The sequence below is a fragment of the Oncorhynchus mykiss genome, chromosome 24, assembly GCF_013265735.2.
Source record: "Oncorhynchus mykiss isolate Arlee chromosome 24, USDA_OmykA_1.1, whole genome shotgun sequence".
NCBI classification, from domain to species: domain Eukaryota; kingdom Metazoa; phylum Chordata; class Actinopteri; order Salmoniformes; family Salmonidae; genus Oncorhynchus; species Oncorhynchus mykiss.
The window spans coordinates 28,035,982-28,059,054 of NC_048588.1; the positions used below are offsets into that span (position 1 = coordinate 28,035,982).

Consider the following 23,073-nt stretch of genomic DNA (forward strand, 5'->3'; position numbering starts at 1 on the left):
AAACCCAGCCCCTTTTCTTTTGTGTAACAAGCTGTCATATCTGTTCCGCCCGCAAGGCACGTTTTCCTTTATGACGTAATTTGTAATCAAGTTATGATTTAATTATGTGTATGTGTAATTCTGTTTGATTAGTTAGGTATTTAATAAATACATAATTCAACCCAATTTTGTATTGCTGATTCAAATTGTTAGCCAGAGTTCATGCAGATAACCAAAACTTTACAACTTTCAAATGAGACTGAATTAAGATGATGATTAATATTGACTGCTATTGATGTAAAATATTACTAGGTCTTTAAGAGTTTATTTGGAAGATAACAGCTCTATGAATATTCTTTCTTGGTGCCCGACTCTCTAGTTAATTACATTTACATGATTAGCTCAATCAGGTAATATTAATTACGGAGAAATTATTTTATAGAATAGCATGTCATATCACGTAATCCGGCATAGCCAAAGACACGACATGTCCCTTCCTCTTCCTTCCTCACTCTTCGTCTCTCTTCGTCTCTCTTCCTCTCTCTTCCTCTCTCTTCCTCTCTCTTCCTCTCTCTTCCTCTCTCTTCCTCCTCTCTCTACATTTCTCTCTGTCTCTCTCCGTCTCTCTCCTTCTCTCTTCCTCTCTCTTCCTCTCTCTCCGTCTCTCTTCGTCTCTCTCTTCCTCTATCTTCCTGTCTCTTTCTCTCTCCACAATGTGCAGTGCTAATAGAACACATATCTCCACCTCCCTGTCATTTAGTAACCACATCAACACCATTCCACACAACTAAGAGGCACTTCTGCTACTCATAAAAGAGAGCGATTACATCCAGAAAAGCAAGCAATAGACAGATAGAGGGGAAAAGACTGAGCCAGTGTAAGAGGTAGAGAATGATGTGTATAATAAATGCTGATTTCATCTCCTCTATATAACTGCGTGTGTTAGGGACAGAATGTGATTATGTGGAGTAAGCGGAGGAGGAGGCCTATATGAGCGATAAATAATGTCCCAGAGATAATGATAGGCTGTTGAGATAGATAGGAGAGTAGAGACAGACAGAGGGATGGAACACAGCAGTCACACAGGAAATGAAGTGGACTGGAATTACACTCAACATTACACCCAATAGAAGCGACCATATATAGATTCTAAGATATATCCGTCCATCTAATTATTAGTTGGAGGTGAGTGTCTTGTGGTGTACAATTGTTGTTGTTCAGATGTTTAACAGATACTCTACAGACATTGTCAGAGATATTAACACATGCCTCCACCTCAACCCAATAAATGCGTGCACTCTCTCCTCTCTCTCGGCTTTAGGTGTGTTACTGAAGTCACTGTGGAGGAGTTTCTGGTCGTCGTCGTAGGAGAGAAGGTAGGCTATGAAAATGTTGCTTACATGTCGCGGATGAATAAAGTGTTGGTGGTGTTTCTTAAAGAAAAGCGTCTTGTTGATTGGATGGTTGAGAATGGCGTGCTTCTTAAAGGTATGTTTATTCAAGTTACGCCACGTTGTTCTCTGTCAACAAGGGAAATGATTTAGAATGCACCGCCGTTTAGTCCCAATGAGCTATTGGAGCGCGAGTTATTGTGGTTTGGTAAGTTTGCAAGTACAATTAAGATTGTCCAGTGGGTTGCAAACACCCAGCGTTGAAACAGGTTATGTCGTTTTGGCGACAGGTATTTATGTTTTTGGACTCACCGGAGCAGACTTTGGAGTTTAAAGTCAAGTATGACAAGATAATGTGTATGGCTTATGCTAGTACGGGTAGTCAACAGTGTTTTGAGTGTGGGGATGTTGGTTATAAGCGACATGCTTGCCCGAAAAGGGAGAAGGCCGAGGGAGGGGCGCAGGTGGTCATCGTAACGCCTGGGCCCACTGATGTAGGGAGAGGTGGACCGACAGCGGTAGAGCAGCCACAAGTACCCATTGCTGAGGAACAAGTTGTCCGTGTTGAGGGAACGGAGTTGCAACTTGTACCAGAGGGGAATGTTAAGCAGCAGAATAATATTGTTGTAGGACGTATCTGGAGAGCCATTTTCTCAGACTGGGGGGGAGATGCCCAGTACGAGTGATGGGGTACAGGAGGGGGATAATGCAGAGCTTGTCTACCAGGTAGCGGAGGAGATGCCTGGTACAAGTAATTGGGTACAGGAGGGGTTTCAGGTGGGGCTAGTCTCCCATGGAGTGGAGGAGATGCTCCTGAGTGGCGCAGTGGTCATAGACACTGCATCCCAGTGCAAGAGGTGTCACCTGGTTGAATCACATCACATCACATCCAACTGGGATTGGGAGTCCCATAGGCCGGTGCACAATTGGCCCAGCGTCATCCGGGTTTGCCCGGATGAGGGTATGCCGTCATTGTAAATAATAATTTGTTCTTAACTGATTTGCCTAGTTAAATAAAGGTTAAATAAAACAAATGTAATGAGAAATGGGGTACAGGAGAGGGTTCAGGTGGGGCTAGTCTCCCAGGTAGTAGAGGAGATGCCTGGTACGAGTGATGGGGTGCTAGTGGGGAGTGTTGAGAGGGATGTGGCAGAGAGTGGTCTGTGGCCTCAGTTGAGAAGGATCAGGCGAAGGGTATGGATATCTCTCTTGATATAATAGCAGCTGGTGAGGACTCAATTTATGATCTAGAGGAGGTAAATGGGTTCCTGGATCAGACATTTGGGAAATCTGTCATATAGGCAGATTTTTTAAATGTTGATAAGTTTGTGAGGACCGCTGGGGTTAGACCGCTGGGGTTAGACCGCTGGGGTTAGACCGCTGGGGTTAGACCACTGGGGTTAGACCGCTGGGATTAGACCGCTGGGGTTAGACCGCTGGGGTTAGACCGCTGGGGTTAGACCGCTGGGGTTAGACCAGTTGAGTGAGAAGAAGGGTTTTCCCTTGAATAAAAGGAAGTGGGGAAGCGTGGTAAGGTTCAGAGAAAATGTAAAAAATGATGATGATCATGACTCATAGGGTGTTCTTTTCTCTCTGTCTGGTTTCTCTGTGGTTTCTTCTGCTTTTCCTTTCTCTTTTCTATATGGAGGTACTAAGGGTAGGTTATTTCAATATTAATTGGGGAAGGGACAGGAATATGAGAGCTTGGGTATTAGAAGCAATAAAACAGAAAAGGCTTGATATAGTTTTTCTACAAGAGATGGTACTAATTTTAGTGCTGGGGTGTCAATGTTGTTTTCCTTAGACTTAGGGGTGAGGGTGGTATCTAAACTCAGCAAAAAAAGAAATGTCCCTTTCTCAGGACCATGTCTTTCAAAGACTATTTCTAAAAATCCAAATAACTTCACAGATCTTCATTGTAAAGGATTTAAACACTGTTTCCCATGCTTGTTCAATGAACCATAAACAATTAATGAACATGCACCTGTGGAACGGTTGTTAAGACACTAACAGCTTACAGACGGTAGCCAATTAAGGTCACAGTTATGAAAACTTAGGACACTAAAGAGGCCTTTCTACTGACTGCTCATCTGCATGAATGTGCCTTAGGCATGCTGCAAGGAGACATGAGGACTGCAGATGTGGCCAGGTCAATAAATTGCAACGTCTGTACTGTGAGATGCCTAAGACAGCGCTACAGAGAGACAGGATGGACAGCTAATCATCCTCACAGTGGCAGACCATGTGTAACAACACCTGCACAGGATCGGTACATCCGAACATCACACCTGTGGGACAGGTAAAGGATGGCAAAAACAACTACCCGAGTTATACCAGGAATGCACAATCCCTCCATCAGTGTTCAGACTGTCCGCAGTAGACTGAGAGAGGCTGGACTGAGGGCTTGTAGGCCTGTTGTAAGGCAGGTCCTCACCAGACATCACCGGGAATGGGCATGAACACACTGTTGCTGGACAAGACAGGACTGGCAAAAAGTGCTCTTCACTGACGAGTCGCGGTTTTGTCTCACCAAGGGTGATGGTCGGATTCACGTTTTTCTTCGAAGGACTGAGCGTTACTGCACTCTGGAGCGGGATCGATTTGGAGGTGGAGGGTCCGTCATAGTCCGAGGCGATTTGTCACAGCATCATCGGACTGAGCGTTTTGTCATTGAAGGCAATCTCAGCACTGTGCTTTACAGGGAAGACATCCTCCTCCCTCATGTGGTACCCTTCCTGCAGGCATGACAATACCACCAGCCATACTTCTCGTTCTGTGTGTGATTTCCTGCAAGACAGGAATGTCAGTGTTCCAGCAAAGCGCCTGGATCTCAATCCTATTGACCACATCTGGGACCTGCTGGATCGGAGGGTGAGGGCTAGGGCCATTCCCCCCAGAAATATCCGGGAACTTGCAGGTGCCTTGGTGGAAGAGTGGGGTAACATCTCACAGCAAGGACAGGTAAATCTGGTGCAGTCCATGAGGAGGAGATGCACTGCAGTACTTAATGCAACTGCTGGCCACACCAGATACTGACTGTTACTTTTGATTTTAACCCCCCTTTGTTCAGGGACACATTATTCAATTTCTGTTATTCACATGTCTGTGGAACTTGTTCAGTTTATGTCTCAGTTGTTGAATCTTGTTAAGTTCATACAAATATTTACACATGTTAAGTTTGCTGAAAATAAATGCAGTTGACAGTGAGAGGACATTTCTTTTTTTGCTGAGTTTACAACAGAGATTGTCAAGGGTTGGGTTTTAATGGTCAAGGCGGATGTTACCTTGTTTTTTAAAATGTTTATGCTCCTAATGAGGGTGCAGAGCGTATTGCTGCATTTGATCAAATAAAGGAAACATTAAGACAGTGTGACCAAGAGGTGTGTATGGTTTTAGGGGGGGACTGGAACTGTACTGTGGATTTTACTATTTGCCTATCTGATCTATTAACGGAGTTTGACCATTCTGATATGTGGAGAGTAAGGAATGCAAAAGTTAGGCGGTACACATGGTTAAAAGTTAATGAAGGGGGTGTCAGTGCAGCAAGGTTAGACAGGTTGTATGTATCTGATCACTACTGTAGAGGGGTTGGAAGGTTAGACAGGTTGTATGTATCTGATCACTACTGTAGAGGGGTTGGAAGGTTAGACATTTTGTATGTATCTGATCACTACTGTAGTAGGGTTGGAAGGTTAGACATGTTGTATGTATCTGATCACTACTGTAGTAGGGTTGGAAGGTTAGACAGGTTGTATGTATCTGATCACTACAGTAATAGGGTTGGAAGGTTAGACAGGTTGTATGTATCTGATCACTACTGTAGAGGGGTTGGAAGGTTAGACAGGTTGTATGTATCTGATCACTACTGTAGTAGGGTTGGAAGGTTAGACAGGTTGTATGTATCTGATCACTACTGTAGTAGGGTTGGAAGGTTAGACAGGTTGTATGTATCTGATCACTACTGTAGTAGGGTTGGAAGGTTAGACAGGTTGTATGTATCTGATCACTACTGTAGTAGGGTTGGAAGGTTAGACAGGTTGTATGTATCTGATCACTACTGCAGTAGGGTTGGAAGGTTAGACAGGTTGTATGTATCTGATCACTACTGTAGTAGGGTTGGAAGGTTAGACAGGTTGTATGTATCTGATCACTACTGTAGTAGGGTTGGAAGGTTAGACAGGTTATATGTATCTGATCACTACTGCAGTAGGGTTGGAAGGTTAGACAGGTTGTATGTATCTGATCACTACTGTAGTAGGGTTGGAAGGTTAGACAGGTTGTATGTATCTGATTACTTCTGTAGTAGGGTTGGGAGGTTAGACAGGTTGTATGTATCTGATCACTACTGTAGTAGGGTTGGAAGGTTAGACAGGTTGTATGTATCTGATCACTACTGTAGTAGGGTTGGAAGGTTAGACAGGTTGTATGTATCTGATCACTACTGTAGTAGGGTTGGGAGGTTAGACAGGTCGTATGTATCTGATCACTACTGTAGTAGGGTTGGAAGGTTAGACAGGTTGTATGTATCTGATCACTACTGTAGTAGGGTTGGGAGGTTAGACAGGTTGTATGTATCTGATCACTACTGTAGTAGGGTTGGAAGGTTAGACAGGTTGTATGTATCTGATTACTTCTGTAGTAGGGTTGGAAGGTTAGACAGGTTGTATGTATCTGATTACTTCTGTAGTAGGGTTGGAAGGTTAGACAGGTTGTATGTATCTGATCACTACTGTAGTAGGGTTGGAAGGTTAGACAGGTTGTATGTATCTGATTACTTCTGTAGTAGGGTTGGAAGGTTAGACAGGTTATATGTATCTGATTACTTCTGTAGTAGGGTTGGAAGGTTAGACAGGTTGTATGTATCTGATCACTACTGTAGTAGGGTTGGAAGGTTAGACAGGTTGTATGTATCTGATCACTACTGTAGTGGGCTTGGAAGGTTAGACAGGTTGTATGTATCTGATTACTTCTGTAGTAGGGTTGGAAGGTTAGACAGGTTGTATGTATCTGATCACTACTGCAGTAGGGTTGGAAGGTTAGACAGGTTGTATGTATCTGATCACTACGGTAGTAGGGTTGGAAGGTTAGACAGGTTGTATGTATCTGATCACTACTGTAGAGGGGTTGGAAGGTTAGACAGATTGTATGTATCTGATCACTACTGTAGTATGGTTGGAAGGTTAGACAGGTTGTATGTATCTGATCACTACTGTAGAGGGGTTGGAAGGTTAGACAGATTGTATGTATCTGATCACTACTGTAGTATGGTTGGAAGGTTAGACAGGTTGTATGTATCTGATCACTACTGTAGTAGGGTTGGAAGGTTAGACAGGTTGTATGTATCTGATCACTACTGTAGTAGGGTTGGAAGGTTAGACAGGTTGTATGTATCTGATCACTACTGTAGTAGGGTTGGAAGGTTAGACAGGTTGTATGTATCTGATCACTACTGCAGTAGGGTTGGAAGGTTAGACAGGTTGTATGTATCTGATCACTACGGTAGTAGGGTTGGAAGGTTAGACAGGTTGTATGTATCTGATCACTACTGTAGAGGGGTTGGAAGGTTAGACAGATTGTATGTATCTGATCACTACTGTAGTATGGTTGGAAGGTTAGACAGGTTGTATGTATCTGATCACTACTGTAGAGGGGTTGGAAGGTTAGACAGATTGTATGTATCTGATCACTACTGTAGTATGGTTGGAAGGTTAGACAGGTTGTATGTATCTGATCACTACTGTAGTAGGGTTGGAAGGTTAGACAGGTTGTATGTATCTGATCACTACTGCAGTAGGGTTGGAAGGTTAGACAGGTTGTATGTATCTGATCACTACTGTAGTAGGGTTGGAAGGTTAGACAGGTTGTATGTATCTGATCACTACTGTAGTAGGGTTGGAAGGTTAGACAGGTTGTATGTATCTGATCACTACTGTAGTAGGGTTGGAAGGTTAGACAGGTTGTATGCATCTGATCACTACTGCAGTAGGGTTGGAAGGTTAGACAGGTTGTATGTATCTGTATCTGATCACTACTGTAGAGGGGTTGGAAGGTTAGACAGGTTATATGTATCTGATCACTACTGCAGTAGGGTTGGAAGGTTAGACAGGTTGTATGTATCTGATCACTACTGTAGTAGGGTTGGAAGGTTAGACAGGTTGTATGTATCTGATCACTACTGCAGTAGGGTTGGAAGGTTAGACAGGTTGTATGTATCTGATCACTACGGTAGTAGGGTTGGAAGGTTAGACAGGTTGTATGTATCTGATCACTACTGTAGTAGGGTTGGAAGTTTAGACAGGTTGTATGTATCTGATCACTACTGCAGTAGGGTTGGAAGGTTAGACAGGTTGTATGTATCTGATCACTACGGTAGTAGGGTTGGAAGGTTAGACAGGTTGTATGTATCTGATCACTACTGCAGTAGGGTTGGAAGGTTAGACAGGTTGTATGTATCTGATCACTACTGTAGTAGGGTTGGAAGGTTAGACAGGTTGTATGTATCTGATCACTACTGTAGTAGGGTTGGAAGGTTAGACAGGTTGTATGTATCTGATCACTACTGCAGTAGGGTTGGAAGGTTAGACAGGTTGTATGTATCTGATCACTACGGTAGTAGGGTTGGAAGGTTAGACAGGTTGTATGTATCTGATCACTACTGTAGTAGCGTTGGAAGGTTAGACAGGTTGTATGTATCTGATCACTACTGTAGAGGGATTGGAAGGTTAGACAGGTTGTATGTATCTGATCACTACGGTAGTAGGGTTGGAAGGTTAGACAGGTTGTATGTATCTGATCACTACTGTAGTAGGGTTGGAAGGTTAGACAGGTTGTATGTATCTGATCACTACTGTAGTAGGGTTGGAAGGTTAGACAGGTTGTATGTATCTGATCACTACTGTAGTAGGGTTGGAAGGTTAGACAGGTTGTATGTATCTGATCACTACTGTAGTAGGGTTGGAAGGTTAGACAGGTTGTATGTATCTGATCACTACTGCAGTAGGGTTGGAAGGTTAGACAGGTTGTATGTATCTGTATCTGATCACTACTGTAGTAGGGTTGGAAGGTTAGACAGATTATATGTATCTGATCACTACTGCAGTAGGGTTGGAAGGTTAGACAGATTATATGTATCTGATCACTACTGCAGTAGGGTTGGAAGGTTAGACAGGTTGTATGTATCTGATCACTACTGTAGAGGGGTTGGAAGGTTAGACATGTTGTATGTATCTGATCACTACTGTAGTAGGGTTGGAAGGTTAGACAGGTTGTATGTATCTGATCACTACTGCAGTAGGGTTGGAAGGTTAGACAGGTTGTATGTATCTGATCACTACTGTAGTAGGGTTGGAAGGTTAGACAGGTTGTATGTATCTGATCACTACTGTAGTAGGGTTGGAAGGTTAGACAGGTTGTATGTATCTGATCACTACTGTAGTAGGGTTGGAAGGTTAGACAGGTTGTATGCATCTGATCACTACTGCAGTAGGGTTGGAAGGTTAGACAGGTTGTATGTATCTGTATCTGATCACTACTGTAGAGGGGTTGGAAGGTTAGACAGGTTATATGTATCTGATCACTACTGCAGTAGGGTTGGAAGGTTAGACAGGTTGTATGTATCTGATCACTACTGTAGTAGGGTTGGAAGGTTAGACAGGTTGTATGCATCTGATCACTACTGCAGTAGGGTTGGAAGGTTAGACAGGTTGTATGTATCTGATCACTTCTGTAGTAGGGTTGGAAGGTTAGACAGGTTGTATGTATCTGATCACTACTGTAGTAGGGTTGGAAGGTTAGACAGGTTGTATGTATCTGATCACTACTGCAGTAGGGTTGGAAGGTTAGACAGGTTGTATGTATCTGATCACTACTGCAGTAGGGTTGGAAGGTTAGACAGGTTGTATGTATCTGATCACTACTGTAGAGGGGTTGGAAGGTTAGACAGGTTATATGTATCTGATCACTACTGCAGTAGGGTTGGAAGGTTAGACAGGTTGTATGTATCTGATCACTACTGTAGTAGGGTTGGAAGGTTAGACAGGTTGTATGCATCTGATCACTACTGCAGTAGGGTTGGAAGGTTAGACAGGTTGTATGTATCTGATCACTTCTGTAGTAGGGTTGGAAGGTTAGACAGGTTGTATGTATCTGATCACTACTGTAGTAGGGTTGGAAGGTTAGACAGGTTGTATGTATCTGATCACTACTGCAGTAGGGTTGGAAGGTTAGACAGGTTGTATGTATCTGATCACTACTGCAGTAGGGTTGGAAGGTTAGACAGGTTGTATGTATCTGATCACTACTGTAGTAGGGTTGGAAGGTTAGACAGGTTGTATGTATCTGATCACTACTGTAGTAGGGTTGGAAGGTTAGACAGGTTGTATGTATCTGATCACTACTGCAGTAGGGTTGGAAGGTTAGACAGGTTGTATGTATCTGATCACTACGGTAGTAGGGTTGGAAGGTTAGACAGGTTGTATGTATCTGATCACTACTGTAGTAGCGTTGGAAGGTTAGACAGGTTGTATGTATCTGATCACTACTGTAGAGGGATTGGAAGGTTAGACAGGTTGTATGTATCTGATCACTACTGTAGTAGGGTTGGAAGGTTAGACAGGTTGTATGTATCTGATCACTACTGTAGTAGGGTTGGAAGGTTGGACAGGTTGTATGTATCTGATCACTACTGTAGAGGGGTTGGAAGGTTAGACAGGTTGTATGTATCTGATCACTCCTGTAGTAGGGTTGGAAGGTTAGACAGGTTGTATGTATCTGACACTACGGTAGTAGGGTTGGAAGGTTAGACAGGTTGTATGTATCTGATCACTACTGTAGTAGGTTTGGAAGGTTAGACAGGTTGTATGTATCTGATCACTACTGCAGTAGGGTTGGAAGGTTAGACAGGTTGTATGTATCTGATCACTACGGTAGTAGGGTTGGAAGGTTAGACAGGTTGTATGTATCTGATCACTACTGTAGTAGGGTTGGAAGGTTAGACAGGTTGTATGTATCTGATCACTACTGTAGTAGGGTTGGAAGGTTAGACAGGTTGTATGTATCTGATCACTACTGTAGTAGGGTTGGAAGGTTAGACAGGTTGTATGTATCTGATCACTACTGTAGAGGGGTTGGAAGGTTAGACAGGTTGTATGTATCTGATCACTACTGTAGTAGGGTTGGAAGGTTAGACAGGTTGTATGTATCTGATCACTACTGTAGTAGGGTTGGAAGGTTAGACAGGTTGTATGTATCTGATCACTACTGCAGTAGGGTTGGAAGGTTAGACAGGTTGTATGTATCTGTATCTGATCACTACTGTAGTAGGGTTGGAAGGTTAGACAGATTATATGTATCTGATCACTACTGCAGTAGGGTTGGAAGGTTAGACAGATTATATGTATCTGATCACTACTGCAGTAGGGTTGGAAGGTTAGACAGGTTGTATGTATCTGATCACTACTGTAGAGGGGTTGGAAGGTTAGACAGGTTGTATGTATCTGATCACTACTGTAGTAGGGTTGGAAGGTTAGACAGGTTGTATGTATCTGATCACTACTGCAGTAGGGTTGGAAGGTTAGACAGGTTGTATGTATCTGATCACTACTGTAGTAGGGTTGGAAGGTTAGACAGGTTGTATGTATCTGATCACTACTGTAGAGGGGTTGGAAGGTTAGACAGGTTGTATGTATCTGATCACAACTGTAGAGGGGTTGGAAGGTTAGACAGGTTGTATGTATCTGATCACTACTGTAGAGGGGTTGGAAGGTTAGACAGGTTGTATGTATCTGATCACTACTGTAGTAGTGTTGGAAGGTTAGACAGGTTGTATGTATCTGATCACTACGGTAGTAGGGTTGGAAGGTTAGACAGGTTGTATGTATCTAATCACTACTGTAGTAGAGTTAGAAGGTTAGACAGGTTATATGTATCTGATCACTACTGTAGTAGGGTTGGAAGGTTAGACAGGTTGTATGTATCTGATCACTACTGTAGTAGGGTTGGAAGGTTAGACAGGTTGTATGTATCTGTATCTGATCACTACTGTAGTAGGGTTGGAAGGTTAGACAGGTTGTATGTATCTGTATCTGATCACTACTGTAGTAGGGTTGGAAGGTTAGACAGGTTGTATGTATCTGATCACTACTGTAGTAGGGTTGGAAGGTTAGACAGGTTGTATGTATCTGATCACTACTGTAGTAGGGTTGGAAGGTTAGACAGGTTGTATGTATCTGATCACTACTGTAGAGGGGTTGGAAGGTTAGACAGGTTGTATGTATCTGTATCTGATCACTACTGTAGTAGGGTTGGAAGGTTAGACAGGTTGTATGTATCTGATCACTACTGTAGTAGGGTTGGAAGGTTAGACATGTTGTATGTATCTGATCACTACTGTAGTAGGGTTGGAAGGTTAGACCGGTTGTATGTATCTGATCACTACTGTAGTAGGGTTGGAAGGTTAGACAGGTTGTATGTATCTGATCACTACTGTAGAGGGGTTGGAAGGTTAGACAGGTTGTATGTATCTGTATCTGATCACTACTGTAGTAGGGTTGGAAGGTGTGACATCACTCATGTGGGTTTCTCTGATCACCATAATGTGTCTGTTGATATTCACTTGTCCTGTCCACGAAGCTCATCACCTTGTTGGTACTTTAATGTTAATTTGTTACTTGACGTCATGTTTTGTGAAAAATGTTGTTTTGTAAAAAATGGAGGGTTACTAAATGGAATTTTGAGTCCTTCAGACAATGGTGGGAGGTTGGGAAGGCCCAAATACAAGTGTTTTGTCAACAGTATACTGCTCTGTCTCGTATTGAAGTTAAAGAGACTATCAGGGTCCTTGAACATTTACATCAAATCTATTGAATTGATGTTGCTCAGTCAGAATGACCCCGGACTAGTCATGAACTTACAGAGACATGAACTGAGGTCGTTTCTACATGAAAGAGTGAAGGGTGCCTTGATTAGGTCTCGCTTTGCTACCCTCAAGGATATGGATGCTCCTAGCACTTTTTTTATATAACCTAGGGCAGTCGACATTACAATGCAAACTGATGGTCTGCCTTCGTCTCCTGATGGGAAGGTGACCACGGATGACAGTGAAATGCACTAACATGCCGTGGACTTCTACTCTGCCCTCTATACGGCGGAGGTTTGTGATTCTCTGTGTACTGAACAGCTGTTACATGGACCTCCTCAATTGGGCCCCGAGCAGAGAGTTGATTTGGACTCTGACATTACTCTCCAGGAGCTGTCTACAGCAGTTATGCAGCTCTCATCAGACCGAGCCCCTGGCATCGATGGTTTACCATCTGAGTTCTATAAGCAGTTTTGGGGGTATTGGGGGGGGGTTATGAAATGGTGTGTGAATCGTTTCATGAGGGTTCTCTTCCTGTATCCTGTCAACGTGCTGTGCTTTCATTGTTGCCAAAAAAAGGGGGATTTGGCTCTTCTAAAAAATAGCCGACCTGTTGCATTGCTGTGTGCAGAATATAACATTGTATCTAAATGTCTCTCAAACAGGTTGAAGAATATTTGGGGCTGTTAGTCCACAAGGACCAGTCTTACTGTGTACCTGACCGCACTATTGTTGATGTTTCTAATAATATTCTAGCCATTTGTAAACTGTCTGATGTTAATGTGGGTTTAATTTATTTGGATCAGGAGAAGGCTTGTGACCATGTGGACCACTGGTACCTGTTCGTAACAATGAAGGCCTTTGGGTTTGGGGGATGTTTTTTGTCTTGGATGATTTTGCTGTATGCTGGGGCCTTATGTAAGGTGAAGGTGGGGGTGGTTAGAGTTGCCCCATCCCCATCCAAAGGGGTATCAGGCAGTGATGCCCAAATTCCGGGCTGTTACATTGTCTGGCAATTGAACCATCATCTGTTTTCAGATTATTTATTACAGGAGGTGAGGTTAAGGTTCTCTCAAACACTCAAACGGTGTATTAGGGGACCTCCTCAGCAAGAGTCAATTGGGGAAAGAGTGAATCGCTGTGGGCAGGTCAGCTTCAGACGGGGTCCGCTCCACGGCTACCAGGGGGGATTCAGTGGGGCAGAGAAGGGATGAAGACTTTGGGGGGTTTTCTAGGCTCCGATGTCTTTCAGAAAAGGAACTGGGAGGGTGTAGTGGAGAAAGTGTGTGCCAGACTGTCAAGGTGGAAATGGGTGTTACCCCAGCTGTCTTATAGAGGAAGGGTGCTGGTAACCAATAATCTAGCTGCCTCTACCCTGTGGCACAGACTAATGATTTTACAGCCACAAGATACAAGAGCTCCAGTGGACCCTTGTCAGAGAGAGATGGAGAGGAGTGGGGGAGGCAGAGAGAGATGGAGAGGAGTGGGGGAGGCAGAGAGAGATGGAGAGGAGTGGGTGGGGCAAGGAGAGAGAGCTCTCAGATCCTCTGTCAGAACAGGGGCTTAGGAGGACAGAGAGGGAGAGAGGAGAGGGAGAGGGAGTGTAGAAGAGGCCCTTCAAAGACTAAAACACATATGACAGAGTGTATGTGTGTGTGTGTTCTGTATGTCTCTGTGTGTGTGTGTGTGTGTTTGTGGTCTGTGTGTGTGTGTGTTCTGTGTATGTGTATGTTTGTTGTGTGTGTGTGTGTGTGTTCTGTGTGGCCAGTTGGTGCAGTCGACATTAAATCAAAGTTTAAAACCTCCCTCTAGACATTGTCCGGGCAATACAGTGTTTTGTGTGTTTACATAAGGGAAATGTCCCCCAACGTCACCCAGACATGGAGAGAATGAAAACTAGAGGGAATTGTCTATAGGCCTACAGCTTGCTGTCATTTACAAGGATGATTTGACGGTGATTAAAAAAACTAAATAAAAAACACCCCACATCAGCAAATCAGGAACCACAGATCGTCCACATCTAAATGGTGCCCCGAAGACATTCATTTTACTGAATCAACATCACATTTAAGAAAGATTGGCTCGACAGAAAATCGGTGAGAGAGAAATGGAACTCACAAAAATACTTATATTTCTGTCTCAAACACTCCCCCCCACTGTCTCTCTATCCCATCTCTTTCACCCCTCTCTCACTCTCTATATCTCTCTCTCCATCCTTGAGGCCTGCGGGCCTGATGATGTTTCGAGACATAGAAGCTCTGTTAATATGCTGTTGTGTTAATTACAATGTCACTCTCACTGACACTCTGCTTTTTCCTGACAGCACGACTGGGTCCCGACAGCATATACTGGTCAAGAGAGGTCGTGTTTGTGTATGTCAGGAAGTCTAAACAGGTAGTGTTAACAGGTCGTGTTATCAGGTAATCTTAACAGGTAGTGTTAACAGGTAGCTTTAACAGGTAGTGTTATCAGGTAGTTTTAACAGGTAGTGTTATCAGGTAGCCTTAACAGGTAGTGTAAACAGGTAGCCTTAACATGTAGTGTTAACAGATAGTTTTAACAGGTAGCCCAAACAGGTAGTGTTAACAGGTAGTGTTATCAGGTAATGTTAACAGGTTGTGTTAACGGGTACTGTTATCTGTTAGTGTTAACAGGTAGTGTTAACAGGTAGTGTTAACAGGTAGTGTTATCAGGTAGTGTTAACAGGTATTTTTAGCAGGTAGTGCTATCAGGAAGTGTTATCAGGTAGTGTTAACAGGTAGTGTTAACAGGTAGTGTTAACAGGTAGTGTTAACAGGTAGCCTTAACAGGTAGCGTTAACAGGTAGCCTTAACAGGTAGCCTTAACAGGTAGCCTTAACAGGTGGCGTTAACAGGTAGCCTTAACAGGTAGCGTTAACGGGTAGCGGTAACAGGTAGCGTTAACGGGTAGCGGTAACAGGTAGTGTTAACGGGTAGTGTTAACAGGTAGTGTTATCGTGTAGTGTTAACGGGTAGTGTTAACAGGTAGTGTTATCGGGTAGTGTTAATGGGTAGCGTTAACGGGTAGCGTTAACGGGTAGCGTTAACGGGTAGCGTTAACAGGTAGTGTTAACAGTTAGTGTTAACAGGTAGTGTTATCGGGTAGTGTTATCGGGTAGTACTAACGGGTAGTGTTATCCGGTAGTGTTATCGGGTAGTGTTAACGGGTAGTGTTAACAGGTAGTGTTATCGGGTAGTGTTAATGGGTAGCGTTAATGGGTAGCGTTAACGGGTAGCGTTAACGGGTAGCGTTAACGGGTAGCGTTAACAGGTAGTGTTAACGGGTAGCGTTAACGGGTAGCGTTAACAGGTAGTGTTAACGGGTAGCGTTAACAGGTAGTGTTAACAGGTAGTGTTAACAGGTAGTGTTAACAGGTAGTGTTAACAGGTAGTGTTAACAGGTAACAGGGCAAATTGACAGCAAGTTTGATTAGTTTTTAGCCTAATAACATTTAATTCAATAGGGAAAGTATGGTTCATCTACCCTCCAATTCCAGAATGTGTAATCTTGCCTTTAAAAACTCTTGCCACAGTCAGATTTGGGGTCAATTCCATTTCAATTCTAGTTAATTCAAGACTTACATGGACATTCCAATTCCAATTATCTTCAATGGTTTTCAGTTACAAAAATGTCCATTTGAAGTTTTGTTTATTTTCAGAATTGACTGGAATTAAAATGGAATTGGCCCCAACCCTTGCCCCAGTTCTAACCAAGCTGGCTAATTTAGACAGAACTGGGCACAAAGGAGCAAGAAATAGACACAGGAAGAGTAACTAGATGACTCCAGTTGAGAGAGATGTGGAGAGACAGGCTGCCATGTCTTATCTAACTGTGTTCTGTTCCGGAATGTTACAGAACTTCTTCAGACAGTGACTCACAAGAGGTCAACCCCAGTCACAAGGTCACGCTCTGACCCCCTTTCCTTCCTCCAATCACAGCCAGTGATCTGGCCTCAAATTACCCAGCAGCCCCCGCACTCTGCCTCTCACCGACCCCGCCTCAGCTGCACGTCTCTTTTGTGCAAACAGAGAGCTGCGTTCAGGGTCTGGAGACTGACAGTTAGGGTGACCTAGCCGACCTTGAGACAGACTCACCTTCTCAGGCGAGAGGGAGCTGCTGCTGTCATACACCCACACACTGTACATGGACACACACACACACACACACGTCAGCCCGCTAGGCTTGGCCAAGAGTCAGTGTATCTCCAGACAAACATATCCTCACCGCCATCTCCTGTTCATCCCCAGAGGAAACGCACGCACACGCACACACACACGCACACGCACACACACACACATACACACACACTGGTGAAGGAAATCTTTTCAATATATAGATGGTCTTCATATGTCTAGGTCTAAAACGGTCTCAACTGCTCTGTGCATCGAGGCTTTTAGAGAGGTTCTGGGATGAAGGACTTTAGGTGTTGTGGTCAGTTCAGGCCATCTGAACATCACATCATGTTTCATAGACAGCACACTCATGAGGACAAGTTGTCCCTCTTTAGTGGTCCATTCCATTACAAATGAATATCACGGATGGACACAGTCTACTGTGTAGCCTACCTGATCCAGTTTCCAGTGGAACTCTGCAGGTCTGAAGGTGTCCACCTGGATGAAGTCTCTCCGGAGCAGGAAGACCAGACGACAGTTATGGACGTAAAGGGAGTAGTGGTGTCTGTTCATCTCTGGAGAGGGGATGAGGAAAGAGAAGAGCACGTCAAGGTAACACAACTTCCCTAAAATTACCACAATCTTTGACTTAAGACACCTTCTCTTAAGTGAAGGTAAACCCATTCATGTCAGTAGACCACACCCCTTATTGATAGGTCACACCTACCCCTCTCCACACAGCCCTTCCCAGTCTACTTCTCTCCCAGCCACACCTCTCTCTTCCCTCCAACTTCCTTCCCCTCTTCTAACCTGTCTTATCAGAGTTGCAGAGCAGGGTCTCTTTCTCCGCCCTCAGTCCAGGATTGGGTCCATGCTTCATCCACGTGGCGACTGTAAACTGATCAGTCAGGTTCTGTGGTACCACCTGGTCCGGAATCTTCGCCGCTTGCCGCCCGTCAAACCGGAAGATGAGGTCGCTGTCCCGCTCACTGTCCGTCACCAGGGACGCCGTCCAATTGGTGGAGGTGCTGGGGGCGGGGAGAAGGTCTGTGCTGCCCGACGAGGCCCCTGGGTAATTGTTGCCATGGGAACAGATAGGGAAGCCCAACAGCAAAGAAATAGAAATCAACACAGATATACAGAAGGTTCAGACTGACCTTGGCTATGATCACTTATGAACAAGCCAAACGCCCAGGCTTAATGTATAAATCGATGTTCAGAGATTGATAGTGGATGTGAGTATTGATTTGTGACAAATGAAACAGACTTTCAGAGGTAGGAGTGGATGAAAGACATCATAAGAAATGGCCATGCCATGCCTACAGTACATACTGCTTTATCTATCACCGTGGACACTAAGAAACCTACAGAACACAATAGTAAAGCAAAGAAAGAAGGGATGGCTGGAATTAATTTAATGTTCTGTGTTTATATCAAGTCATAATTCCCCACACAGCCAATCATACAAGCTATTACAAATAAGGAGATGTGATCCTGATGTGATCCTGTGATCCTGTGATCCTTTCACAGGAAAATAAAAACCGATCAGTCAAAACTCCTGTTAAATCAATTTATCCTCTTTCCCTTTCTCCCCTCTCTCTCTCATTCTCCCCTCTCTCTCTCATTCTCCCCTCTCTCTCTCATTCTCCCCTCTCTCTCTCATTCTCCCTCTCTCTCTCGCTCTCATTCTCCCTCTCTCTCTCGCTCTCATTCTCCCTCTCTCTCTCTCTCTCATTCTCCCTCTCGCTCTCATTCTCCCTCTCTCTCTCGCTCTCATTCTCCCTCTCTCTCTCGCTCTCATTCTCCCTCTCTCTCTCGCTCTCATTCTCCCTCTCTCTCTCTCTCTCTCTCTCTCTCTCTCTGTGTTTTCTAAGCTCACTCCATCATTCTCAACATCTTTTTTTCCTGAAAGATTCTTGTTTTGTTAATGTCTTCTTGATAAACATAATTCTCGCCTTGTCACAGTGCTCCTCTGCAGCACTAACATGTCCCCACTAAGATACAGCTCTATTGACTTTTGTGCCCTCCCATTATAATAGTGAAGGTCTTAAGTAATGCCTTATTACACAGGCATAGCACATTAATAAATGGTTTTATAACAGCTATGACACAGTGATGGTGGCACCTCCAAAACACAGCAAGGCTCCAAATAAACCACATTGATACAATATGATCCATCGCTCTGCTATATCTCTCCATCCAGACAGACAATTGAAACATGCATCTGTTCATTTTATGCTAATAACAGGACATTAGAGTATTAATTCATGTTTTTTTCCCCTGCCTGTCTTTAAAGTCTGTTTCTCCCCGACTGCTGTTCATGGCTGTTAGAGGTTTTGACTTGCAGTGATTAGATTCTGGGAGTAAATAGATGCGCGGTGCCCTGCCACCGCCGTCACCATCGCCACCGCCCACAATTCTGTTTGCAGATGTCTTTGTACATTATCTCAAATTGATTGTGCTTTAAAAAAGCAATTACAATTTATTCTATTTGGTATCAGATAATGATTATGGGAGGCTTTGAAAAGGCTCTTTAGCGGTAAACCATTCATGCAGAGGGAACTGGGAGGGTGAGGGAGGGAGTTATCCATTCAGATAAGGGTCTGACTTTGACTCCCTCCACCACCATACCTCGCTGTGTGCGGAATGAAAGCTTTAGCGGCTCTGTTAGAGCTGATGTTTCTCTGTCATGTTCTCTGCACAAACACGGAGGTGTAGACAGGCTCTTCACTGAGGAGACAGCTAGCTCAAGCAGCTAATACTTTCACTCTGTCACGTCATTAACAGCAGCAGAGCTTCATTTAACACATCTTTACCAACAGACAAGAGAAAGAAGACCTGGTCTGGGGAGTTTAACTGGTGCTTTTATTAAGTTCTCTACAGTCTGATGATTTTTGGAGTGGCACTGTTCTGTCATGCAACGAATATCTAATTGTAAATAAAGTGAAATGCTTCGACTAACTTATGGCCATTTATAGAGAAATACACTATACAGAAGTATGTGGACACCGCTTCAAATTAGTGGATTTGGCTATTTCAGCCAAACCCGTTGATGACAGGTGTATAAAATCACCCACACATGCTACCTTTCCAACAAGTCAGTTCGTCAAATTTCTGCCCTGCTAGAGCTGCCCTGGTCAACTGTATGTGCTGTAATTGTGAAGTGGAAACATCTAGGAGCAGCAACAGCTCAGCTGCAAAGTGCCACACAAGCTCACAGAATGGGCCCGCAGAGTGCTGATGCACATAGCTCGTAAAAATCATCTGTGCTCGGTTGCAACATTCACTACGAGCTCCAAACTGCCTCTGGAAGCTACGTCAGCACAAAAACATTTTCTCGGGAGCTTCATGAAATGGATTTCCATCAGTGTTGTAAAGTACTTTAGTAAGAATAATTTAAAGTACAACTTAAGTTGTTTTTTTGGGTATCTGTACTTTACTTTACTAGTTATATATATTTTTTACTTTTACTTCTACTTCACTACATTCTTAAAGAAAATAATATACTTTGTTTGTAAATGATGCTGAGTGTTGGGAGTGTGCCCCTGGCTACACATTTCTTACGTCCGTTGTTGGAATGAGACCAAGGTGCAGCGTGGTAAGTGTACATCTTTCTTTATTTTGATGAACAAAAAAAAAAGAGCAAAAAAAGATACACGACCGTCAAGTTCTGCAGGCTATACAGCAACTAACAAAATCAAGATCCCACAAACTCAGGTGGAAAACAGGCTGCCTAAGTATGATTCCCAATCAGAGCCAACGATAGACAGCTGCCTCTGATTGGGAACCATACCCGGCCAACAAAGAAACAGACAAACTAGAATGCTCACCCAAATCACACCCTGACCTAACCAAATAGAGAAATAATAAGGCTCTCTAAGGTCAGGGCGTGACACAAGAAAAAAATAAAAAAAAGACAATGGTGCTGTCTGGTTTGCTTGAAATATAAGGCATTTTTTACTATTTATACTTTTACTTTTGATAGTTAGGTATATCTTAAAAATTACATTTACTTTTGATACTTAAGTATATTTAAAATCACATTTTTTTTTTTACTCAAGTAGAATTTTACTGGGTGACTTTCAACTTTTACTTAGTTTTACTCAAGTATGACGATATAGTACTTTTCACACCAATGGTTTCCAGCAGCCACCCACAAGCTTAATATCACCATGCACTATGCTGGAGTGGTGTAAAGTTCGCCACCATGGACACTGGAGCAGTGGAAACGCGTTCTCTAGAGTGATGAATCACACTTTACCAGGAGAATGCTACCTGCCCCAATGCACAGTGCCAACTGTAAAGTCTGGTGGAGGAGGAATAATGGTCTGGGGCTGTTTTTCATGGTCTGGGCTAGGCCCCTTAATTCCAGTGAAGGGAAATCTTAACGCCACAGCATACAATGACATTCTAGACGATTCTGTGCTTCCAACATTGTGGAAACAGTTTGGAGAAGGCCCTTTCCTGTTTCAGCATGACAATGCCCCTATGCACAAAGCGTGGTCCAGACAGAAATGGTTTGTCGAGATCGGTGTGGAAGAACTTGTCTGGCCTGCACAGAGCCCTGACCTCAACACCATCGAACACCTTTGGGATGAATTGAAATGCCGACTCCCAGATGAGTAAAGGCTGTTATAGCAGCAAAGGAGGGACCAACTACATATTAATCCCATGTTTTTAGAAGGAGATCTTCGACAAGCAGGTGTCCACATACTTTTGGTTATGGAGTGTATGTATCCCATGAGGTACGTACCACAGAGTTTCTGCAGGGACTTCTCCGAGTAGGTCTCCCGGTCGCAGCCTTTCCCAATATGGCTGGTCTGTAGCTCTACCGTGGTCCTCACTGAGGAGAGAAGCCCTCCACACGTCTCCAGATTCATCTTGGGAAACAGCTGTTTGCTGCCTGTGCCTGGCTCATAGTCCACTCTTTTGTCCCAGCCTAGGAAAGATACAAGACACAATTGTTAGGAATGGGGGAGTGTGTGTGTGTGTGAGAGAGAATGAGAGAGAGAGAATGAGAGCGATCTTGGGGTGTTAAAATGTGGTCCTTTGAGCAGAACAACAGGTGACAACAGGCATCGTCTGATCTATTCTTGTTTCAGATTATGTTAACTTCTACTCGTTTCTCCAGATTTCCTTGTGATTTTCACAATGCATGTTCTTGTGTCCATTCCTGCCTTGTAGGTCCCCCATAAAAATGTGACAGCCCATTTCAGAGTTTTATGCAGTCACTAAAATGTCTAATAATGTGAGTCAATGGCGCTATCCACTGTACATTTCTGGGCTCACTAAATCACTATGACATGAATAAAATGTAGACAGTGTTCAACCAGACCATTTCTCTCACAGTTCAGTGTGTGTGTGTGTCTTCTAATCACCTTGGTTACTACATGCTCTTGTGTGTACAGTATGGTGTGGGTGTGTGTGTCTTCTAATCACCTTGGTTACTACATGCTCTTGTGTGTACAGTATGGTGTGTGTGTATTTGTGTGTTTTTTGAGATTTTGAGATGCACTGCATTTCTATGTGTGTGTGTGTTAATGTGTGTGGTGCGCTGTGTGAATTCGTAGTGTCTATTCAGCAGTGTGTGTAAGAGAAACAGGCAGACAGAGAGAGGCAGGTAGAACGAACCAGGCAGGCAGAGCTGAACATAAACCTGAGCTGAAGGCAACACTGATTGGATTAGAAGGGAATCAGCTAATCACTGCCTTCTGGACTGTTACATCTGTCATGTTCACTTCCTCAAACACACACACACACACACACACACACTCAGAGCCCATATTCCTCATCATATATTAGTGCTGAGTGATTGGTGCTATTTGATTTCAGTTCAGTTTCGGTTAGATTCTAAAAAAAAATATTCAGATATTGTATACAATACCTTACCTTTATTTGAGGACTTTATTATTTAATTCCAAATCATCATCTCATTTCTATAAAGCTGCTGCCTATGCTGTCTGAAAAAAATGTATATTTTAGTAGTTCTTCATAGTAAATAAGGCATACTTTTATGACTTCTAAATACAAACTAGGACTACAGTAGATCATGTATTACCAGGTAGAGATTGAATTGAATGTATTTTGGATAACAGACATATACAACAAAATGTACAATGTGGACCCAGAGGATATCACTTGAAAATACTAATTAAAACGATTGTATCCAAAGTAGTCCTTGATGGTAAAAACAATAACACATATAATGATTAAAAGACAAGACAAAATGACAAACAACCATAAATACATTCATTTATATTGACATCCAAAAAAGTGTCACTATTCACAGCACTTCTCCCTAACCTTAAATATCCACAATATTTAATTTCACATTAAAACAATCTATTAATTGCACATCATACCGATCCTTCAAATAAATACACCTGACCAGCAGTAGGGGGCACAAGGCGAAGTGGAGTGGTTTCTCTTACTTAGACAAACTTGTCAAAATGAAAATATCTGCCTGTTTTTTTAAAGGTTCATTTCGGTTAATCACTCAACACTATCATATAAATTCATATTCCTGCTCATAAAGGTTCCTAAACAGACTCATTACGACATGACCATACTCATATAGAGGATGATTGAGGTCAGTGATGGCAATGTGGTGAATGTGGGGCCTTACAGGGACTCTGTGTGACTGAGCTGTTCCATTTGTGTTCCTGCTAAATAATTTACTTCTATTCATGAGAAACGGCATGGTGCCGCTGCTCGC

The 23,073-nt window shown here is 43.3% G+C and overlaps 1 protein-coding gene across 1 annotated transcript in view; it reads right to left on the reverse strand.

The window, feature by feature from the left end:
* LOC110503384 (calsyntenin-2) overlaps positions 1-23,073 on the reverse strand; it is a 488,175-nt gene that overhangs the window by 76,818 nt on the left and 388,284 nt on the right. The window contains exons 6-8 of the mRNA XM_036962198.1: positions 21,112-21,297; positions 17,169-17,426; positions 16,812-16,933 (exon numbers count right to left, since the gene is read on the reverse strand). Coding sequence (XP_036818093.1) covers positions 16,812-16,933; positions 17,169-17,426; positions 21,112-21,297 — 566 coding nt within the window. The remainder of the gene's footprint in view (positions 1-16,811; positions 16,934-17,168; positions 17,427-21,111; positions 21,298-23,073) is intronic.